The 24,347-nt window shown below is 35.9% G+C and overlaps 1 protein-coding gene across 11 annotated transcripts in view; it reads left to right on the forward strand.

Annotated features, from left to right (window-relative positions):
- Positions 1-24,347, forward strand: part of Erc1 (ELKS/RAB6-interacting/CAST family member 1) — a 521,572-nt gene that overhangs the window by 213,006 nt on the left and 284,219 nt on the right. For all 11 annotated transcript variants that reach the window (XM_063231309.1, XM_063231311.1, XM_003463708.4 and 8 more), the window contains 4 exons: positions 1,733-1,870; positions 3,083-3,223; positions 4,852-4,992; positions 12,378-12,571. In XM_063231309.1, the coding sequence (XP_063087379.1) occupies positions 1,733-1,870; positions 3,083-3,223; positions 4,852-4,992; positions 12,378-12,571 (614 nt within the window). The remainder of the gene's footprint in view (positions 1-1,732; positions 1,871-3,082; positions 3,224-4,851; positions 4,993-12,377; positions 12,572-24,347) is intronic.

Raw genomic sequence — 24,347 nt, forward strand, 5'->3', positions numbered from 1 at the left:
AAGTGAATGCATATTCACTTGAGCAAGTGTGCGTAAAAGAATGGTGATAACAAGGAATTTGCTATTTAGATAACAAGTTATATAAACATCTAACTTCATGCTATCATTTAGGAATGGAATCTTTTGCTATTATATAGCTGATTTTTCTTTCTCATGGTTTAGCTGAAATATTCTCTGTTCTCCTGTTATGGAGAAGCTTTCCTCCTAGCTATAGAGGTCCAAGGAGATCTCAACAGGAAATGGAATTTCAGTTTGTCCTGGTGATTCAGGACTTAAATCATGGAAAAAGGATTTCAGCAGTTTCTATGTTTGTGAAGCATAGGGTTATAAACATAGTTTAAAAAGTAAAGGAAAGCCAAGTGTGGTGGTGCTTGCATGTAATCCCAGCACTGTGGAGGCTGAGGCAGGAATGAGTTCAAGGCTACAAAGTGAGTCTAAGGCCAGCCTGAACTGCACAGTGAAACCGTCTCAAAAAGACTGCCCCCTAAAAAAAAGGGAAGAATAGAAAAAAGACACCAGCTAAAGTAGGAGGTGCACTCTGATGCAGGGGCTCACACTGGTCCACTTACAAAGCATGAGGCCAGCTTTTAAAGATTAGCTGAGTTGAGTGGGGATCTGGTGGATCAGTTTTGGTTTCCATAGCTCCAGAGCAATCCGTGTAGCTTGAGGAGTGATTTGGTTCCATGAGATGATATTCTTGCTCTGTTGGGAAGAGTCTGCTTCAGTCATGATATATTTGCTTCTCTTTGGGGGGAAGAGTTCTCATCCTGGAATTATCTAGGAGGCTCTACTTTTCATGAAACTTGGGCTCTACTTTTCATGAAACTTGGGTGATCACATATTAAAGACATTAAGGCATTATTCTAGACCATTTCTGGAACTGGATGTTGTAAAAGCTAGCAATTGAATATCCTTGGGAACCTTGAAAATTTACTTTAATTACTCTTATCTTGTCCTTAGCTTTGAAGAGAAATGAGACAGACAAGGTAGGTATAAGTCTTAGAAAGCTCATAATGCTTTTTTTTTCTGAATGTGTAAGTTCTGTTATTGAAAATATTGGGGTAGCACTGAATTACATATAGCTATAATAAACCTTAGAATATTATGGACATGGTCTGAATGATTAGCATGTTTTGGGCAGAGCCGAAAGAAAGACCAAAAATAAGTAAAAACAAAATTTTCTTGTGTCTTTTCTACCCATCTTTAGTTCTTCTATCCCACATTACTTCCTCAATTATTTGTGAAGGAGTTACTCTTTGGCATTTACATTGTCACTTTAGAAGTAATAGCTTTTTGTGGCTTAGGGTCTGTAGTCCCTCTCTCCATGCCTATGTCTATGTTGGGTGTTTCTTCCTAGCTTTTTTCCTTCTTTCATTAGGAATTTGGATTTATGTGTATATGTCCATTTCAAAGTGTTTGTCTTTTATCCGTCATAGCTATGAATTCTGGACTTAAAGGTTTTAAATGTAATTCTGAAACTAATGCTTATTCCATAGAACTCTCTCTCTGTCTCTGTCTCTGTCGCTCTCTCTCTTTCTCACACACACACACACACACACACACACATAGACAAACCTTTGTTGACAGTTGCTTCCATAGAACATGCACACACATAGACAAACCTATGCTGACTGTTGCTTAAAATGCATGAGAATGACTTAAAATGATTTTTATTGGCTTATTTTCATTTGTTAATATCTTTTTTCTTTTTTTAAATCATGTGCATGCTCAGATTGAAAATCTTCAAGAACAGCTAAGAGATAAGGAAAAGCAGATGAGCAGCTTAAAAGAACGAGTCAAATCCCTGCAGGCTGATACTACCAACACTGACACTGCCCTGACAACTCTGGAGGAGGCCCTTGCTGAGAAAGTGAGTAATTGGCCTGGGATCTGCACAGATACTTTGCTTCTACTCTCTCATTAGCCTAAAATTATGCATAAAATATAGAAGTCTCTTTGGACAATAGAAAGAAAAGCTCTTCTGTACTATTGCTGACATACATAATGTAAAGAGGAAAAAAAGTTCATTTAATGGTTGTCAATTTAAGCACATTCTATTAGGCGAGATGAATTCCATACCAGGAGGCAGTGTCCAAATATTCTAAAGAATCAGCCATATATTTTTATTTGTTGTTTTCTGATGAAAAAGAAAATGTGTTTTGGTCAACTGGAATGTGGGGATGTAGGCATAGTAAATAGAGGCTATCAGGAAGAAATATATCATTAATTCTCCTTTAAATACGTAGTATTCTACTTTAAAACTTAGCGTAGTCATGAATTTTATTCACTAATGTAATTTTCTTACTAATTTTCTACTTACTTTGCCTTTATAAATGAACCTGGTTCTTCAGAGTAGGTGATTGAAGAGCCCTAAACTGAACAGTGTTGATGCTTTAGAAAGTGGCATAGAGAATCTTCATAAAAATTTTAATTGGGTTTTGTTCATTAAAGGAATAGGATCAGTTTGCCTGAACTCTCGTGGCCTCAGAATGCTTTCAGCTGCCCTCCAAGATCAAGCTCGCTCTCTGCATTTTTTAAAAATAGTACCCAAAATATACTTAAATTGCTTCAGCTTTCAAACTTTCTGTTGACAGAAAATAATTTTAATGATTTTTTCATACTACTTTCCTTTATACTTTCAGTACAACATATCAAATCTCTGCCTTCTTTTTTTTTAATTTGGTGATTTGTGAGTTGTTTATTATTTTTATAGGTAATGTGTGAATTATAAAGACGAAATGTTTGTTATTAACTATCCTAAGGGGGTATGTAGATATGTATATACTTATTTATTTACTTGGAAATTGAATTTAAATGGGACTAATCCAAGAGAATAGTGTAGTCTTAATTAATAATATTTGAGAGTATAAGAAAAAAAACTTTGGCATTCAAAAAGTAAAGCCACTTCTTTATTGGTAGTAGAAAAAGCCGATTGTTTAATAGTGAACTGAACTCTTTAAAAAGCATATCATTATCTTTTTCAATAGAGAATAGAAGTGTCAGATATTACTAGCTGAAGGCAGAATTAATCATTAAAGTGCAAAAAGGAATTTCTTTATATGTTGATGTGTTTTCTTATCAGGAGCGGACAATTGAGCGCTTAAAGGAACAGAGGGACAGAGATGAGCGAGAGAAGCAAGAAGAAATTGATAACTATAAGAAAGATCTTAAAGACCTGAAAGAAAAAGTTAGCCTATTACAAGGCGATCTCTCAGAGAAAGAGGTTAAGATCACCAAAATAGAATTATTTGGTTTGCTTAGTCATTGCATTGTGTATACATATTGTAGCTGTTTGCATAATCCATTTAAAAATATTGGATGAAAGATTTTCTTCATCTTATAGCAAGTTTTGGTGAATACTGTAACGTAAGTGTCCTGCTAATAGCTTACAGACTGTATATAACCCTAGAGAGCTAGTGTTGTGGCTCAGTAAGGTCATAAGCTTTTAGCATTATTGTGTGATTTTCACTTTTTTTCATTACTTGGTTGTGCTCAACCATGGACGGTATAAGTGACAACAGAAATATGTATATGGTAAGGACAGTGAAATGCTAAGTCTGCCTCCTACAGTCACTACACACAATCAGTAAATTTAAAACAGGCTTGTATAAGACATTCCATACATTTGTGGGACTTCGTGAGTAAAATGTAATAATCACTGGTAATAGTATTTCAGTTTTCCTGTGTGCTTGTGAAGGTAGATGTTTATTGCTATTGAGCACACATATAAATTTTCTTATATATTATATTTGTTATTTATAAAATAATAAATTAAGTGTTAAAAGAGGAAGCTTAGTTAATTAAATACATTTATCATATTACATAAATTATGTGCAACCCATCACACTTCCTCGTCTCACAGCCCAGGTAAGCCAAAAGGCTGGAGACTTGTACCTTAAATGATATTTCATTAAGCTTTGTAGAGACATAGTAGATAGATTCATTTTCTGTGTTCTTCTATGTCTTTCACTGTTTTGAGTTGGTTTCTTACCTGTTAATGACACCTTTGTAGCTCTAAACTACTGGAGCCTAGAAACTTCTGGTGAAATACTGTGCTACTGGTTAGAAAAGTAGCACACAAAAGGACTAGGCAAAAAGAGGAAAACAGTTTTATAATGATTAAGTTTTGCAATTATTAATTTGATGACTACTTTGATATTGCTTTTGGAGATTCTTGCTAATGTGATCTAAAGAACAAAACTGTCTAAAGGCAGCAAGGTGTGGTGGTGCACACTTGTGATCCCAGTATTCTGGGAGGCTGAGGGAAGAAGATTGCTAGTACAAGGCCAGCTGGGGCAATTTAACTTTGCCACTACACAGTTTTCCAAAAGGAAAATAAAAAGGGCTGAGGATGTATCTCAGTGTGAAGGCCCTGATTCAGTTCTTGGTACTGTCACACACAACATACACACACACATACACACACACACACACACACACTAATGACATGTGATACAGGAACCTTAGTGCCTTTCGAGATTCTCTTTTTAAATTCTCTGGGAAATTTTATGGATATAAGTTTCTAGTAGAATTTTTCTTCTATAAGGAAAAATCTTTTATATTTAAGTTAGTGTAGCTATAAGTTTGACTGCCTATATTCACAAAGCTTGATCTACTTTTATTTTGTAAAAATAAGTATATATGGTTAGAACTCTTTAAAGCACTGTTCAACTGTTTGATACTGGAATAGATGGTATTTTAATTTTTATTTGAAAGCTAAAGCTAATATTTTCTGATTTATGAATAGTCTTGAAAAGAAACTATTAAGCCTCCATGATAATAAATTTAAAAATATGCATTTACATTTTATTTCATTTAATATTTATTCTAGATGTGTCTTGCTTCTTTTAGGCTTCACTGTTGGATCTGAAAGAGCATGCTTCTTCCCTGGCTTCCTCAGGCCTAAAAAAGGACTCACGACTTAAGACACTAGAGATTGCTCTGGAACAGAAGAAGGAAGAATGTTTGAAAATGGAATTGCAGTTGAAAAAGGTTCAAGAAATTTCTATCATTTGTTTTGTTTTAAATAACACAGTCGATGTCTCTAGAGTAGTTTTGTTTTCTGAGACAGGATCTTGTTATGTAGTCCAGGCTAGACAGGATCTTTTTTTTTAAAATTTTTTTTTTTTTTTTTTTTGTCTTTTTCCTTTTTACTGGTACCAGGGATTGAACTCACAACTGCCTGCTTGCAAGGCAGGCGCTTATGCCGCTGAGCTAAATCTCCAGCCCCCAGGATCTTGTTATGTAGTCTCAGTCTTCCTCCCTCAGCCTCTTGCATACTGATAATATGCAGGCTGCCATGCCCAGCTGAAAGGTGTTTATTTGCAGTAACTTATGAATAGAGTTACTGAATTACCATTTGCACCTTAGCATGCATACTTTATTTTATTCATTAGAATTCATAGTCTCTTAGAAAATTTACAGATTAGAGGAAGAATAAAATATACATTAGAAATGAAATGTAAGACCACAATATTAAAACCTGTGATATTTTTCTTCCCATAAAATCAGGCTTCCTGAACGGAGATAATAATAACAGTGATAGTTACCCATACTGGTAAATATTAGGTATAATATAGATATTTACTGTGTATTTCTTTGCTTTGTATTCATTGATCTTTATATAGTTACTTATAGTTTTCAGAGTACTGTGGAAAGACTTTATCTGTAAACTATCAACTCTTTGAGGACTGTCACTGGAAATTTGAGGAACTATGCTAACTGGGTCCTGTTCATATGCCTTCTGATGAATAAGAGATAGATCTTCATGTTGAAACTTCCAGTTGTGTTCTTTCCTTACATTAATCATTCATTTAGAGAATGCCAAAAAGTCAAATGAATTAAAGCTAGGGAAAAGAGAATCAGTATCCTAAAGTTACTTTGAGATTAAGGATTCCAGTTATAAGTAATTCAGATTTTTTAGTTGTCTTTATTTTTGTTCTTCATTAGAGGGATGAAAATAATTTTCTATTATATATATGTATATATATATAGAAGACGAACTTGTTAAGGTATATTTAGAATTACAAATCTAAGAGGTAACTGTCAAGTTTAATGTTAACTTTTAAACACTCCTGAATGGGACAGTCTCACATTTTCTTTCTGTAGTTTATTTTAGATCTTTCTGTGTAGCTTGATATATCTGTAGTTAGACACTTCCACAGTCTAATATTTAAGGTTTTATATTTAGATTTATGACAAAAATATAAAATTCAGAGGTAGGTAACTTTCTCCTTTTATCTTATTCATGTTCTCATATTTTCTTGTTTTATTATAGGCAGTTGTAACTTTTAGATTGATTACTGGTATTTTTGTATTAAGCTACTTATTTCTGTATTAAGCTACCTACTCCAAGAAGGTTGGGCTACTGTTATTCCTTCCTCCTTCCTGCCCTCTTTCACACACATGCACGCACACATGCATACATGCATGCACACACACTGTGCTTCACAAGCTGGCCTATGACTTACAGTTGTGCCTAGGACTTCTAGGATTACCTTGTTCTGTCTCTCTTTCTGTATGCTCTGATTTTCCCCTCCTAAAATATTTTTAGCGACTCATTAGACCTAAAATTTTGTTCTGTTTACATTAGCAGACATTTTTTGGTTTAAAGCTCATTTGTAGGTAATAGCGTAAATCTGTAAATATTATTTGCCATGTTTTTTTTCTCCTGAAATCATTTGTGGTGTAAGGTTAGTATTCTAATTTATACCGATTCAAAAGGATGTTCTTAACATTGAAACTTTGAAAATATAAAATGACTGGCTTTGAGGTAATGATAATTGAAGTCTTTCTTCACCTATTTATAGGATAACATTTCATTTCCTACGCTTGAGTTTTGGTATGTGCCTCTTTGGCATCAGCTGTTAACCTCAGAATTATTCAGAAAAGGTACAAACTCAATTTTTGAGTTATGAGAAGTTTTTTTTAAAAATGCTAAGTTTTTAAATACGTTTCTAGACTCCCGTTTTTTTATGTGAGATTTTAACATTACTTTTTAGCTCTTACTTTTCTGTTTCTTGCTTATCCCTATGCATAAACCATTTCCTTCTACTTGTTCTTATTTTCTTCTCCAATTCTTCTACTCTTAGTATCTTGAGATCATGTTTTAGCCACCCATCTAAGCTAAGGAGTAACTTGTCTACAAGGTGTTACAAAGACCTGGTTCATATATTCTTCTGTATTTTTGTACACGTGACTTCTTTAATTGTAAAAATAAAAACACCTGACCTCTTCATCTGTCTCTGAAATTAGGGCTCAGTTTTTTGCTGACTCCTGTAATATTTTGGGGTGAATAGAAGTAGGAAAGTTTCTATAAAATTAAAATTCTCTCCCAAACCTTGAATAGGTTTGCATTCTGTCTTCCTTGGGATAATGCATTGTGTGCTTTCTGTCATTCCCTTTGCTTTCACACTGCTGTGGCTTTTAACTATACCAATTTAGGGTAGGATTTTGACAACACATTTAAAATCCATTCCTGTCAACAAAATCTCCTTTAAAGGCTGTGCTTATTAACTGAATTTTTGTCAGATTAAACCTGAGACAGAAGAAAATATTAAAGGATTTAATCTTAAAAGTATTGCTGTTATTTCCATAAAGACCCTTTTTTGTCAATGTATTTTGCCTCATTTTTCTTCAGTATACATATTTACTCTTTTAATATATTTTAAAAATTATTTTAAGAGACCAGATATTTTAATGTTTATTAAGTCTCCATCTTAGTTTTTCCTTTCTCATTAAATATGGTATGGAAATTATTATTTGTACACAGATATGATTGTTGACATCATTCTGTAATTGTTTATGTCTTACTGTGACAAATATGAAATGCAAAAAACCAAAATCATTGCTTTCAGTGTATGTGTATTTAATAATATAAAAAGTAGACAGTTTCTGGTAGAGCAATTCCTAAGGATGGAATGCTTAGTCTTTTATATTGTTTCATTTTATTTTTTATTTTTATTTTTTTGGTTCCAAGGATTGAACTCATGACCTTGTGCTTGCCAAGCAGGCACTTGTGCCTGCTTAGCTAAACCCTCACCTAAGCTTAGTCTTTTATTATTTTAAGGAGGTTCATTGATTTGGTACTGGGGGTCGAACTCACGACCATGCGCTTGAAAGGCAGGCGCTTATGCCACTGAGCTAATTTCCCCAGTCCCGGTTCACTGATTGTTAGGTGTCATTTTCTTGTTCAGAGATGACATTTTATACAGATACTATACTTATATAAGCTGCAGTTTTTGTTTCTGAACAGTTTTGACTTCCTGATATTTCTAAAAGCAAAGTGTATGGACTCTACATTTTTCAAGACAAAAATTAATGGCAGTTAGTATTTGAGGGGTAGAAAAATGGAAAGGAGAATTTAGCTGTGAAATTAAATACCTATGAAGTTCACATTAGGGAGCACTAGGCTAGGTCCCCTTTGCAATAGATCTCCTTACACAGTGACATTTATTAAGGTGAGACATACTGGCATGTATGACCCAGGACGCTAATGTGTAGTAATTATATTTGTGGAATTATAAATAATTCGTGTATGATAAATTACTGTAAATTAGAGTTATCTCAGTCGCAGTTACTAAGTAACAGCTGTCTTTAGGTTTTTGCATAGTTTTTTGTGTGGTCCTCTTTCCCTCCCTTTAAAGTGTTTGCTAGCTATTTCATCACTTCTTTTTTTATTGGGAGTTCTTATTTATTTCTGTTTTTGTTTGCATTTTTGGTGTCTCTTTTGTTTCCCCCAGAGCTGGTTTATTTTTATTACAGAACAGCTTTTAAGGTATAAGCAAATACCAGACAAGAAAAATACTCTGTGTGTTTAAAAGCACACATGGACTATCACATAAAACACAGACAAGCAGTGTTATCTCAGGGACAGAGGCATCTGTGTCCTGGACAGTGCTGGAGGGAGGCCCAGGCCCACAGTGAGCCCCAAATTATGCCCCCACTAGGCTGCCTTTGTACTCTGAGCTCCCAGCCCCCTAGCCTTTAGTCTTTGCTTTTGGAGCACCGGTGCCAGCCTCTTAGATCCAATTGTCCTTACTTGCAAGTCAGTGACACAACTTATGGCCATATGGTGGGAGCTGGGGCACATTGTTTTCCTCTCTAGCACCCTTTTTTTCCTGCCAAGAGCATTTGGCTCCTCTTCATGCAGATCACCCCATCAACCCTGCCCTCTGTGGTGTAGGTAGAGAAGTTCAATGGAACCCTCCAAACCCAGGGTCCAATGCCCAAGGCCCAAGAGAGGGCACATGTGGGCCTGTGCCCAGCTGCTACCTCTCAGACACCAAAAGTTGGACAATGCAGAGCTCCCAGCTTCCTGTACCTCACAGGTCAGTTTTCTCATGTTATGACAATGGAGCAGAAGGGTTGAATTGCCCACTGCAGGCCATTGAGGGCAGGGACCCTGTCCCAGCAGTAATGTATACTCTGTGGTGGGCAGGCAGCACTGATGTGGCCTTCCGAAAACTTGCCCCTGCTTGGCACAGAGGTCAGAGGTGAGCTGGGCTTGGTCCCTACCATCCTCCACCCCACAGGACTTGGATACTCATCGATCCCTTACTCTGGGTCCTTCTGACATCCTGGATCTGTGACAACTTCTTCCTGTCACCTCCTTCAGGCTATGACTGCCACCATCTGCCCACATTTGGGACTCCTTCGCCAGACCCTACTACCCTGGGAAGGGGCAGTGCAGTGACTGGGCATTCCCAATGGTGTTGAGCCATTCTGCCCCAGTGTTGGCATCTTCCTGCCCCAGACCATCTTGGGGCTGTCACTCACTGCCCTGTGCTTCTTGAGCTCTGAGTTTCCACATCCCACCTAGCCCAGCCCTTCCCTAAGCCCTGCTGGGTACACAGCTGGCTCTGGACAGTTCCCACCCCTGCATAGCAACGAGGGGCTTGTGTCTCCCAAAGTCCAGTCTTCTATTAAGGATTGCCTGAAAGTCACCTGAGCTACCAAAGGACACTCAAGTACACTGTACGACCATGTTCTCAATAAAACAGCAGTGAGCAGATAGTGCCACTGATGCTTATGGGTCTGGAGTTTGATGGACAGAGGACCTCTAGCATTTCAGCCCATGAGAAGAGCAACCAGGACAGGAAAGACTCAGGTAAATGGAGGCAGGACTGGCAGGAAGCTGGAGGCCCTGCAGCCTGGGCCAGTCCCATAGGGCAGGAGTCCCTCCCACCTATCCCTGGTTGACAGCAGGAGCGAGTTTAGAGATGGGAAACAAGTGAACATGCTCCATAGTGCCCTGTTCCTGTGGCTTGTAATCTTCTAACAAGGCCAAACTCAACTTTAAGGGCATGCTTGCCCACCCTTCACCTCCTTTGTCACTCACTATGAACAAACCCAGCAACTGAACTACAGGCTTTGGATATCACGTGTCCAGGTGCCAGTGCCTGTGCATGTCAGAACTCAGACTTAGCCCTGAGCAAGGCCTTGGGAGGAGGTGTGGCACAGCAAGGCAGGGAGAGAGGGGGTGGACACCCCAAGATAGGGTTCCCTCCTGAGACCTCTAGCCCCTATTCTGCTATCCTTGGTAGACCCCGGCTCATCACTCCTCACAGCAGCACTGCATGCCAGGGGTCCAGCTATGTCCCTGAGGTCAGCTCTGTGGGTACTACTCAGGGAAGTGGAACAGCTGCTCCTGCAGGTATGCTGGGCAGGGTCCTCCTTTGTCACTGGGCTGGACAAGAATCAGAAGCCAAAAGGCAGAGGCAGTGGCAGAAGAGGTGATGTGTGGCCTAGAGGCATCGTGTCATGGACTCAGTGACTTTGGTTGGTGCCAACCATGACACTTTTCTGAGAGGTGCAACAGTTCTGATAGTGGCAGGTGGCAAGAGGAGGCCACCAGCCTACCCATCAGCTTGGTTTCATGCTGCTCCACTCCTTCCAGCCCAGGCTGTAAAGGACACAGCATATCTGCCAACCCCAAAAACATTCAGGGTCAGCTACATGGCAACGAAAAACTGCATCAGATGCAGCCTTGCCCCAGACAACCTTGGACTTTACAACAGAATCCAGCACCTCGCAGGTGTCATTTTAGGAGGTGACACCCATTCCTGGGGTACACTTGTCCTCCGTGGGTGGCCCACTCCACCCCTCACCTTCAGCTACTTGGAAGCTGCCCTGGAAGCTTGCTAAGCAGGCTATCCGTGTCCACTGAGCCTGAAAACGCACAGGGTCTGTGCTGTGGATTCGCACTGTGTCCCAGCTCTGCTCTGCTGGCACCAAGTCAAGGGACCAACCCAGCAGGGTATGATGGTCTTGTAGCCACCCTGAGCAGGCCAGGTCTGATCAGTTCACTGAGCTCGGGCGCTGCAGGCCCTCCTGGGCCACGTAGCAAAGCCAAGCAGGCATGTCTTTCTTTTCATAGTTTTTCTCCATCTTGGTGTATAAATATGATCAGCTTTCTATAAAATAGCTTCTCATTACTCTTCATAATTTTTCTCTCCTTTTCTGTTAGACATACTGTTTTAAAAATTGTCTGTAGCATTCTTCTTCCCATGAAATACTAACTGGTGTCAGAACTTCCCTCCTGCCTTTAACTCTAAAACTAGCAAAACAGTGTGAAACAGATTGTTTTACATTGGACAACACCCAGCACAGAGCAGTGATCTCTTTTTACCTTCCAAACTTGCAGTTTTTGTTTCTTTAAATATGTTTCACAAGTAAGTTCAGGGTTAGGAAATTTTAGAGAGACGAATGGTTTTTTTCTCTCCAGAAATGAAAGTGACTTGGTAAAAACATTAGTCTTAAAAATATTCTTACTTTCACAAAACGTTTAGGTCAGGGTACTTTGCATCAGTTTTCTAAAATACTTTCTAAGATTTGCCTTTATCTTATCTAAGATTTGTCTATATAACTTTCAATATTTCTTTCAAAAACATAGGCATTTAATGTTTCATTGTTTATTCAGTAAGGAAAAATCCCAACATCTTAACTTTCGTCCATTATTAAATGTATTATACATTTAATAGAGATTCAGGGTTAGAGATTTAAGAGGAAAATTAAAGAGTCAAAAATTAGTTTTAAGTTGTTGAAACTTCTTTGCGCCTATAATTTTAGGTGCCTTTTACAAAAGGATTCTAAATAAAAATTTTGTCAGTTTTAAATATAGTTCTTGATTTCTGACTCCATTTGTTTTTCCCATATTATTTTATAAAATTTTGACCCCTTGCTTTAGGTGGGAGGTACCTGTGTGGAAGTAGCTGTTTCCTTAACTGAAATGCATTTTCATGGTATCATATTTATTGTATTTGTATTTGATACTGTCTACTTACTTAAGAGCATAATTAGTTCTTTATGCTCACTGCCATTGTGTGTGGGTATATATATGTATGTATACAATAGACTTTGAACACTTTTTCTTGTAGGCACATGAGGCAACATTGGAAGCCAGAGCCAGTCCAGAGATGACTGACCGAATACAGCAATTGGAGAGAGAGATTTCTAGGTACAAAGATGAATCCAGCAAGGCCCAGACAGAGGTTGACCGCCTCTTGGAAATCTTGAAGGAGGTAGAAAATGAGAAGAATGATAAAGATAAGAAAATAGCTGAATTGGAAAGGTAAGAAAGAAAAACCAAATGAGACTCTCTGGGTTTTAAAACTATGTACTCTTGTTTTTGTTTTAATATTATTATTTTTTTCTTTTGGTACTGAAATAGAACTCAGGGCCTTGTACTTGTCAGACAGGCACTTTGCTGCTGAGCTACATCCCTAGCCCAAAAGTATGTACTTCTGAGGATATACTTATTCCAACATTACCTTCCTCTGAGTGTAGGTTTTTGAATGCCTGTTATTTCTGTATTACCCACTTGTTCTAAGTCAGTGTAAATCCTTTGTTGTATTCTCTAAACATAGAATGAAATCAATTGAGAAACTATGGACTTTGGCATTTACTGACAGAAGAGAAAGTATTATTAATTAAGAAAGTAATATTGTCTGTTGGTTGATAGAGAATACAAATAGCTACTTGGCTTTTTATTATTTATTTCTGTATATTATGAGCAACAATCCTTATGTACAAGGAGGCAATAGTTTATCATTGGTGTAGACTAAATGTGGTTTGCTGAGCTGATGCTCTTTTGGGTTGTGAAGTTTTAGACTTCATAGTTCATAGTGTGGAGAAACAAACTATTACATCAATGCATAAATCAAAATTAAAAGGAAGAGAGACATGTAAGGAGAAGGAGACTCAGATGTGATTTTTATGTGGCTCTCAATTTGAATTATTCAAAATAGCTGTTTGAGTAGATCCTGCCAGGTAACTGTCTTACAATTTGTCATTTTTTATTAGTTATACTGGATGTCAAGCATATGTGTCTTAACTTCTTTTATAACATATATTTAACATAAATTTACAAGTATATTCAGAAAGCTCTTCATTAGAAAGAACTCTATTACTTATTTATGTTATCTAGAAAGGCTGACAAAAAAGGTCACTAATCTTTGTTGTTTCCTGGGCACTGATTCTTAGAAATAATTTATTTTTGTCCTTTTGAAGGTTTTCAATTAGTAGACTACTCTCATCATTTGTTTACTAATTTTTTAAATTCTAAGGGTTCCTGATAGGCATGATATTTTCCTTTTAAGTTATCGTTTCCTCCTATTCTGTACCTGTAGGGTTTCATTTGCAAGAAACAACAATGTCCAACTCTTACAGTTCTTCACTGTACTGAAAGTGTGAACAACATGAGTTCATTATCTGCTCAGTTTTCTAAGTTTTGTATAGCATTGGTATTCTATTCATAGTCTCCAGTTCCAGATAAAAATGGATAAAATTCTGACACTCAAAATTTTAAAATTGCCAGAACTTTAAGATATAGGCTACATGTATTCTTTGTCTTAATTCTTGCATTGTGCCCTTTCCTCAACATGCACATTCTTCCTTATATTCTTAAAGTAATATTTAACTCTCTTTGTTTTTATGTGATCCTGAAATCAGTAGCAGTGCTACATTGATATGATACTTTTAATTAATGGCTGATATCCTAAGTATATTTCAGAAAAGCATTTCCTTGAGAAAGTTTCATTTTGGGTTTTTTTGTTTTGTTTTGTTTTTTGTTTTTTTGTACCAGGGATCAAACTCACAACCTTGCACTTGCCAGGCAGGCGCTATGCTGCTGAACTAAATCCCCAGCCCTAGGTTTTTTTTTTTTTTTTTTTTTTAATATTAGAAGTCTACATTTGGAATTATTGCTTGCTGTCCTGTGCAGCTTGCTTGAAAAACCTTTTTTATTTATTTTTGGCCCTGATGCTTTTTTTTTTTTTTTTTTTTTAAGAAATGTATGCCTATTACATGTACATAGCTTTTATCTAAGCTACCCCAAATACTGTAGCAGTTTTTATCAGCCATTGTATTCTTGACATTTTATGCAAGTTACAAATGATCTATTCTTTGCTTCACCGAATGTAACTTTTAAGAAGTTGGAAAAGACACTATGCAGTTCTATCCTCTGATCCTACCGTATTATAATTTTGTTTCAGGATTTAACGAAGTTTCATGCCTATAAAAACAAAACAAAACCAAAACCTAAAGCAAAATCAGCTTCCCTAACCCAGTTTTTGCTGTCAGTTTTGTCAGTTGTTACTCAGCAGCATAGATCGTGATATTGAATAAATAGTAGAATCACAATTTGTGAAAGAGGTCTCCCACAGTATTTTATGGAAGAAGAAACCAGAAGCCAGAGAAATTATCCCTGAAATTACTTGGTGGTTGAACTACAATTTGGAAGGGATTTAAAAATTCCTGCTCAATTTTTTTTTTCTTTTCTGCAAAAATTAGTTATTTATAGACTTGCTGGAAACTATTATTTGAACACTCTCCGCCCTGATAAGACTTATCTTTTTGCTCAATCTTGACCCAGTTTCTTAAGCAAAGGCAGCTATGTATATTATTATAGTTTTCTATAGGTAGATTTTCATTTCACTAAGCCCTTGAATACCAGTTTTGTAAATTGAGTTGTGCTTATTCTAGGAGGTAATCAGTGTATTCTATGTTAAAAATAGCTGCAATTATATCATCCTTTTTCCCCCTCAGATTTAGTACTGAGATGCATGTGTGTGGCTGCCGTGTTTTTAACTAACCATTTGCTTCTTGTGTTGCCGTTGTATTGTTCCCTATGTGTGAGTGTCTGTTTCCCTATAATTTATCATTTTGAGTTTTATCATCTTTTGATTCGTCTTGTCGTGGTCCTGTTCCATTGATGTTTTGATGTGTTTGTGTTTATATGTGTGTTGCCTTTGCCCTTGGCCATGCTGTTTCTCAAGAGAGCAAGTCTCCCGCAAATTGTATCCTCCACACAAGGTTTCTGTCCCTACCTCATCAGGGGGGTTTGTTTGGGACTTCCTGGGAAAGTAAGTGTTATGTAAGCTACAGTCTTATACTGCAGTGAATTGCTGGCTGCTGCTTTTGCGCTGCTGGGGCTTGCTGGGAATTTTGCTTGATCAGAAGTAAAGAACAGCTGGTTATACGTTAAGTTGAACTGCACTTTTTAGGTACCCTGCTTTTGTATAAAATCAGCAAATTTATGTATGTTCTTTTTGGCAAGGTTTTATATTGCTGTTTATAATTGTTTTAGTTTTAGTTTTTAGCTCATCTTTTTTGTGATTGTTCTTATGTTGGAATCTCTTTTAAGTAGCCCCTTAACTGATAAAACTAGTGCTACATCATACTTCAATATGTACAATTCATTTTTAAAGTATTGAGCATTCTTCTACCTATGAAAGTAAAAATAAGCTTAACAGTCATTACACAGAAGAAATTCTTATTCTTTCTATCTTATTGTACTTATAGCCAGGATCTCCACTTTATTAAACAGTTTAGAGTACATCAATAAAAATTTCCAGACTTATTCTTTGTGGTCTCAAGAAATAAATGAATTAGGGGCTGGGGATTTAGTTCAGTGGCATAAGTGCCTGCGTTACAAGCATGCAGTCGTCATGAGTTCTATCCCTGATACCAAAAAAAAAAAGAACGTTCATAAATGTTGACTCTGGCATAAAATAGTAGTGCCTACCAAAAGGTGGTTTAGTATTATACCAATGTCTTAATTTAGAGTTATATCATTCCATAATCATCTATAATTTGAAAAAGAGTGTTAGGTGAGCAAACCCGTATACCTATAAATATAAAATTTTTCCTAGTTAAGTCTGATTATTTCTAAATTCACATTCCTTACTTTGGTATGTATCAGACTGCAACAAGGAGACAAACCTAATAGAATACCTATAGACCCAGAAACATACATGTATATTAAGAAGTGTATTACAAGGATTTGTCTTTTACATTTGTTAGTTAAGCAAGTCTGAAATCTTGTGTCAGACTGTTCAAAAGGGAATATTGTGAACACAGTGAAACTGTATAGCAAGGAATGAAAGCTGTAGTACACAGGAAGAATTTCTTTTGTTCTTAGGAGGAATTCAACCCTATTTCTGATACTTTCTAAAGAACTGAGTTATGCACATTCAGATTACCTGGGATAATCTCTCCTACTTAAATTGATTAGAGTCATTAATTACATCAGCACGATACCTGCACCATGCATAGATGACTGAATATTTTAAGAAGACCATTATCTCATGGCTTTGGGTGGTCTACATAGAAAAAAAACTAAACTTTGAAATGTGCTCAAATAGATTTGGATTAGCTTCAAGAACCCTGAATGTATTCTAAAATTTGTCTTGTAAAATCTGTGTGTTAGACTTTCTATTTAGATACATAAAAAATAGTATTTCTCTGGCATTGTCTTTAAGATATTTGGAGAGAAGAGTAATGATAAAATTTGAATGATATTCTTTCAGATTTTCTTCACCTTTGGAAATACCTCTTTACAGCTGAAGTGGGTTTGTGGACAATGTAAGAATCCAGGCAGCCAAAATGATAAATTTGGGAATTTTATTACCTGAGCTCAGCAACTACCGGTGGACCCCTGTTTCAGAGTCCCACTGAGTGTCACCCAACTGGAAAGTTACAGAGCTTTTAAAACAGAAAACCACAAACAGGCATCCTGTTGGAAACAATTTATCTAAAATCTTACATTAATTTTTCTTTTTTTTTTTTTTTTTTTTTTTTGTTTTTTGTTTTTATCGGTACCAGGGATCGAACTCACGACTGCCTGCTTGCAAGGCAGGCGCTTATGCCGCCGAGCTAAATCCCCAGCCATTACATTAATTTTTGGTTGACACCTGTATCCTGTTTCTTTGTTGAGCAGGTTAATTTTTCTCTTGTGGTACAGCTCATTCTGCTTTTCTCATAGGAATTGTACACTGAGTAATTTTTCACTCTTCTGGGTCAAATACAGGGCACAAGATGGCATTAGTTATGCCAAGGTCCAACAACAGCAAATCTCCCAACTCCAGGTACCACAGGTCTGAGGATCACTTTGTAAACTAATTTTTTATCTCATATTTACTTCTTTTACCAAAGCTTGTAGTTTTTTAGTTTCTCTTTTTTTCTCTTTAATTTGAATTTCAGAGTAGAACAGAGTATACCAACAAAACAATCAATTTCCCTTTTATTCTAACACCAACAAGTTTGTATAATTTTCTGCTTCCAGGAGCAAATCCTGAATCATTTACGACTATCAGGATAATTGCTTTTCTGGTAATAGTTATGCATTGATATATAGTGCATGAATGTTTTTGAAAAACCAGAAAAGCTTCTGGGAATAATTTTTACATGAAAAACTTACAAGAAGAAAAGTGACCTCTTTCTCCTAAATATTTTTATTTCTGGATGTGCTGCCTAGAATTGCTGAAGCTATTCTTTACAAGCCAGTGGTAAAGCCACATCCATAAGGTGACAGAGTCAAGAAAATCACAGTGGGGTATGGATTAGAACCCAAGGAACTATTTCTCAAACTATCGTGTCTCTACTTGTCAACATGTGAGATAGTGCAATTTTTTTGTAATTAAGACAAGTTGAATCAAGACTTACTGTTATTTGCAGCCAAACACATTCAGTCTACTATAGCTAATTACATACTTACTTACTTTTCCCCCCATGTAATGGAAGTAATCACTTTTACCTTGCAAATGCTTTTTGTTTTTTAGTTTTTGTTTTGCTTTGTTTTTGGTATCGGAGATTGAACTCACGCCCTAGTACTTGCCAGGCAGGTGCTTATGCCATTGAGCTAAATCCCCAGCACTGGCAATCATTTGAAAGGTCAAGGATCTTTGATAGGTCAAGTAGAAATTGCAGCTATCAGAAGCAGAAGCAAAATAAGAGCTCTGACCAAAGTTTGGCCTCTTTGTCTAATACTTTCAGAATTTTGTGTGTATGTGTGTGTTTTCCCTACAGATCAGGGATGGAATTCCTTATGATGCCTATTTTTGGCTCTTAATTAAAATAAGGCAGCAGTTGTGCTGGACATGGTAGAATACGCCTGTAACACCGGGAATTTGGGAAGCTGATACAGGAGGATGGGAAGTTCAAGCACATCCTGGGCAACATAGGGATTTAACCAGACCCTGCTTGATATAAAAAAAGGGAAAGCTGGAGATGTAGTTCATAATGAAGCTCCTGGGTTCAGTTTCCAACACATACACACAAAAAGGGGCAGTAATATTAAGGCACTAATTAGAGTAGTTACAGTTTATTCTGCTATGCTGTTATTTTCATGTATGTTCATATAGGTTTCAACTCTAATATTGTTTAGTATTATTCTTAGTCCTTTTTTCCCTTTATTTCACCTCACCCCATTCAAATACCTAGAATATCTTTTGGAAGGAGCACATATAGAAGATTTTTGCACATGGGTAGGTAACTTATTTTTTCAAAATCTTCGTCACAGTGTTTGCATTGGTTCTGCTATGCTGGGTGTAATGTGGTTCTATATGAATTTTTAGGTATGATACTGATTCTTTCTATCCAGCAAGGATGTATCTTTTCATTTTCTGATGTCCTCTTCATTCTTCTTTTTCAGAATACTGTGGTTTTTGTTGTATAGGTCGTCCACTTCCCTAGTTAGGTTGATTACTAAGGATTTTTCATGATGCTGTTGGGAATAGTACTGTTTTCCCAATTTTTTTTTTGGTAGGTTCATTATTGGTGTATAGGAATATATCAATAATTTTATATCTTGCTGCATAATTGGATTTCGTTATCCTAGGAGTATTTTTGTGAAATTTTGGGGGATCTTTTGTGTAAAGGATCATGTGATCTGAAAATGGTGATAATTTGACCTTTTCTTTTCATGTATTTATCCCTTTTATTTCTTTCTCTTTCCTGATTATTTTGGCCAGTATTTTGTGTCCTATATTGAACAAGAATGGTGATAGTGGACATTCTTTTCTTGCTCCAAATTTTAGAATGAAAGCTTTAATAGTTTTAGTTCTTAATTTTAGTTATTTCTTACATCATGGCTCTGGTTTGTTTGTGTTCCTAATTTGATATGATTTAGGCAGTTAATTTGTCACAAACGGTTTTTATCAGATTGATGTAAGGTCCTCTATGTCTATTTTCTTCAGGGTTTTTATCATAAATGGATATTAAATTTTGTCAAAGCCTTTTTTTTTGCATCTATTCAAATAAGCATATGATTTTTACCCTTGTTTTTGTATATGTGGTGTATTACATTTATTGATTTGTGTTTGTTGAACCATTCTTGCTTCCCTGAGATGAAATCAACTTGATCATGATTATGTGATCTTTTGCTTTGTTGAGGATTTTTGGATCTATATTCAATGAAGTGATTGCCTGTAGTATTGTTTTATAGTTGAGTACCTATCTGGTTTTAAAATCAAAGTAATGTTGTACTCCAAGAATGGCTTTGAGAGTATTACTTCCCTTTCAGTTTTGTTAAGGTTTATACAATATTGACATTAGATATTCTCTGAAGTTCTTATAAGTGAATCTGCTGGATGCTGGGCTTTTCTTGGTTGGTAAGATGTTTTCTTTAAAGTGCAATATATTTGGCATTTCAATCTTGTAATCCACAAAGGAGCCCCCAAATTCGAGTTCAAAAATGAGGCAAAAACATATTTTAAAAAGCAGCACTGATTTATTTTATCCTGGGCCCAGCAATACAGTACAGTTGCAGTTTGCAAAAGCTGTGTGTGGCTCCTCCAGACTTGCAGCCTTTTTTGTACATATGACAGTTTATGGATGTGGATCAGGAAATCTGCTAAGGAAATGAGGAAAATCTTTGTTTTCCTTAGCAGAGGATAGAGTAATCTAGTAGTAACAATTCTTTGTCAACTTATTTTAGCACCACTTGTTTTATTTGTAGAGGGCAACAACGGTTAGCATATCAATTAGGTAAGATTCTCAGGGATTTACAATTCTTTATAGAAGGGAGTATTGATTAACATATCAATTAGGTCACCCAGAAGAAAAAAAACGCATACAGAACAGTAGGCTGCTTTACAGGTACTTTGGCATAATACAAACATAATGAAGCTCTTTTTGCTAGGGTACAGCATTCAAAACTAAATTTATATTGTCTCAGAGCTGATTGCATTTCACTGAACTATATGTATTATTCATCTCATTTTTATAATGTTTATTTCTGTTTTGGCAGAAATAGTACAAAATTGCTATGTATTTTATGTCTTAGGCTCATTTGTTTGACTTTTTATGTACAAAGTAGACTCTCCCAAACTTTTCATGAAATTTGGTTAATAGTTTTATTTCTTAATTTTAGTTGTGTCTTACTTTGTGGCTTTAGTTTGTGTGTTTCTGCAAAAGGTTCATATGTAGTTTTTGTTACAAAGATGAGGCTGAGGCTCAGAGATTTTAAATGACTGAATCACACGTTAGGTGGTAGCAGATTTGTGCAGGATCTATCTCTTCCTCTCTCCTTTGAAACATCCTGTAGTGTCTTTTAATTAATATTTTCTCAGCTTTTAGAGAGGACATGATTTTTTTAAGGTGTTACCTGTGAACCTTGCTGAGGGCAATGCTTTTCTCACATGCTGGGATGCCTTTTTTTTGGATAGATTATTTAGGAATTTACAGATGGGCCGCTTTGTAGCCAGGTGTCACTTTATCTGCTACTCTTAGCTCAATTTGGACTCTGTTAAATGGAAAATTCTGGCCCCACAAGACTTAAGATTAGTGATACAATGAGTGTGATTTATTTATTTATTTATTTATTTATTTATTTATTTTTTGTCTTTTTCCTTTTTATGGATACCAGGGATTGAGTGTGATTTATTTTTTAGATGGCACCAACAAGATCATTCTACTGTAGCTTATTCAGTAGCTAGAAATTCATTGATGAGATTTTAACTCCTTGAGATCTCACTGAGATTTTCTGAGAAGTGATACTTAACATATCAGTTGGGCTGACTGTCGTAGTTAAACTATACCCCAGAACATAGAATTATAGAGCAAGGACTTATTGCTAAACTTTGGACTCTTTTAAAATCTTTAGTCTTTTCAATTTGAGTCAAAATATTAAGTGACAGTGGCTTGAGAGCTCATTTATATAGAAGGCAAATAAGTAATTTTAAATTCTGGACTGCAAGAGCTAGTATAGAGAGAGATCTAAAATGAAGATTTAAAACCATGATATTGCACTCCCATGATGACTATTCTGAGTAAGACAGAAGTGAAAATTATTCAGTCTGTAAGCTGAATAGGATGAGATCAAAATCAAATTAAGTGGCTAGGTTCAATATTGACCTTGTGGAGAGATTTGATTCGGTTCTTGTCCAATTCACTTTGTGACTAGAATGGTAGAAAAATTAATTTCTTGAGCTGAGGCATCTCTGTAATTTATTGGATAATAGTTCCAGTTTTAGTATTGATACTATTAGAAGACTGAACATTTTTCCTATAAAATAGAAACCAAACTTAGAAGATGAATGCTTTATTTCTCCTTACTTACCTTGTTTGTGGGAATGTGATCCGTTTTAACTGTAATCTTTCTTGAAGTTTGTCCTTTTCACTTGTAGTTTTACTTTAGTTACATATGCTTCTCCTATAGTATTTACATTCTGTCCTATGGGTACATGTTATATTATATATGTTAAAAAGTAGAGATAGTCCATTTTTCTCATCTACTAATAAAGTATTCCAGATTTCCTGTCATTTATAATACTCATATCCTTTGGAAATGGAAAAGATGGAAGTTCAGCAGTCTTTTATACCATTATAGTAATATTGAAAATACTAATTTTAGCTGGATATGGTAGTGCATACCTGTGGGAGGGTGAAGCAGATGGATTACTGTGATTTTCAGTCCAACTTGGGCTACTTAGCGAGTTAAAGGCCAGACTGAACTACAAAGCATATATAGCATTCATAAATTACAAAAATGAGCAATATGAAGACAATTTCTGAAATCAAGGATAAAATGATAAAAGAGTACAATTAATTACACCGAGAAACCTTAAAAACACTAAAAGAACAAGCAAAATTCATCTAACAACTGCTAAGCCAAAAGACCAACTTAAGGCTAATTGGATTTAAAGAAAGTGTCTAAAAGGTAGCACACATGGAATAGAAAGATTGTTTACAGAAATCATAATAGAAAACTTCCCAAGAATGAAGAAATAATTCAGCATACACATGAGCAAGGCTTACAGAACACCAAGACAAAAAAAGGAAGCTCCCTGCAACACATTATAATTAAAATACCAGATGTCCAACAAATGCACAGAATTTTAATTTTTGTTAGAGAAAAGCAAAATGACATGTGAAGGTAAATCCTTATGGCAGACTTCTCAATACAGACATAAAAGAAGAAACCTTAAAGTGAAATACAGTATTTTAAGCTACAAAAGCAAACAGCCTCCAAGTCAAATTAACATATCTGGCAAATGTTCTTTCAAAACTTATGGAGAAATGAGGACACTTTATGGAAAGCAAACTCAAGAGGTTTATGAGTACTGATGTAACACTCCAGAAAATACTGAAGGATATCTTAGACAGATACAGTGAAGCCAACAAAGCCTAGAATTCAGATAAAATGAACATATCAAGTAAGACAAAAAGATAAAAAATGTTTTAGAAAGGGTAATGAAAAAGAAAGTCATCAACTAGGAAAAAAATGCAGTGATAGGAATTAACACCTCTTACTAATAACTCAATGTATTCACACTCTCCAATTAAAAGACTCAGGCCAACTGGCTCAGAAACCAGAATCTAGCAGTCTGTTGCATTCAAGAAAATTCATCTAGAAAGATTTCTGTAGAGAAACTATTTCATGCATCAGGAACTCAAAACAGGCAGGCATAGTAGCAATTTAACTCTCAAAGTAAATTTCAAGATATAACTTATGAGAAGAGTTAAGGAAATAATATATGAGTTAAGGAAATAAGCCAACAAGAAGAGGTAACACTTGTAAATATAAATGCACCAAATAGTGGAGCACCTGTCTTCATAAAACAAGTACTGTTGGATGGAAAGGACAAAGAACCATTTAGCACAGTTGTAGTGAGTGACCTCAGTACCCCACATTTGCCAAGAGATGAATCAAATGAGGAAACAAATAAAAAAAAAAAACTAAAAAAAAAAAAAAAATCACAGCCCAAAATACAAGACCCAGTCAAAAAATGGGCAACTGAAATGCATACAGAATTCTCACAAGACCTACAAGTATTCATAAACACATTACATAGCATTGTATTGAACAAATATTCAGTACATTTGGCAAGTAAAGAAATGAGTATTGGGGGTGCGGATTTAGGTCAGTGGCATAAATGCCTGCCTGGCAAGCATGAGGTTGTGAGTTTGATCCCCAGTACACCCCTAAAAGTAAATAAATATCCATTAAAAAAGAAATGGTATCACAGGAACACTGTGGTTGCATCTTGAACTGAAAAGAATTGCAATCATTAAAGAAATCAAATAAGATGGTCATGCGACTATAATGAAAAAGGAACTCTTTTGCATGCTGATGGGCATGTAAACTAGTATAGTCATAGAAGTCAGTATTAAGAATTTTCAAAGAACTAAAAGAAATTCCATTCGCCATTCCTTCTAGATATGTTCCCAAAAGAGTTAAAGACATCATATTACAGTGATAATGTGAATACCAATGTTTATAATAGTGCGGTTTATAATAAGTGTATCTTGGAAGTCATCTGTAAGTCGTTCAGCAGATGAATGGATAAAGAAAATGTGAAACTTATATACACAATGGAATCCTACTAAGCTATAAACAAGGATAATTTTTTTTTTTTTGTCTTTTTCCTTTTTATCAGTACCAGGGATCGAACTCACGACTGCCTGTTTACAAGGCAGGCGCTTATGCCGCTGAGCTAAATCCCCAGCCCCCAAGGATAATTTTTTTGACATTGGTAGGGAAATACGTAAACCTGGAAAATATAATTTTAAGTGAAATAAACACAGGCTTAAATAACGTGGTATTATTTGCATAAAGCAGCATGCAA

Source organism: Cavia porcellus, unplaced genomic scaffold (genome assembly GCF_034190915.1).
Source record: "Cavia porcellus strain 051 isolate PalLab524CR breed Dunkin Hartley unplaced genomic scaffold, mCavPor4.1 scaffold_19, whole genome shotgun sequence".
Classification (NCBI taxonomy): domain Eukaryota; kingdom Metazoa; phylum Chordata; class Mammalia; order Rodentia; family Caviidae; genus Cavia; species Cavia porcellus.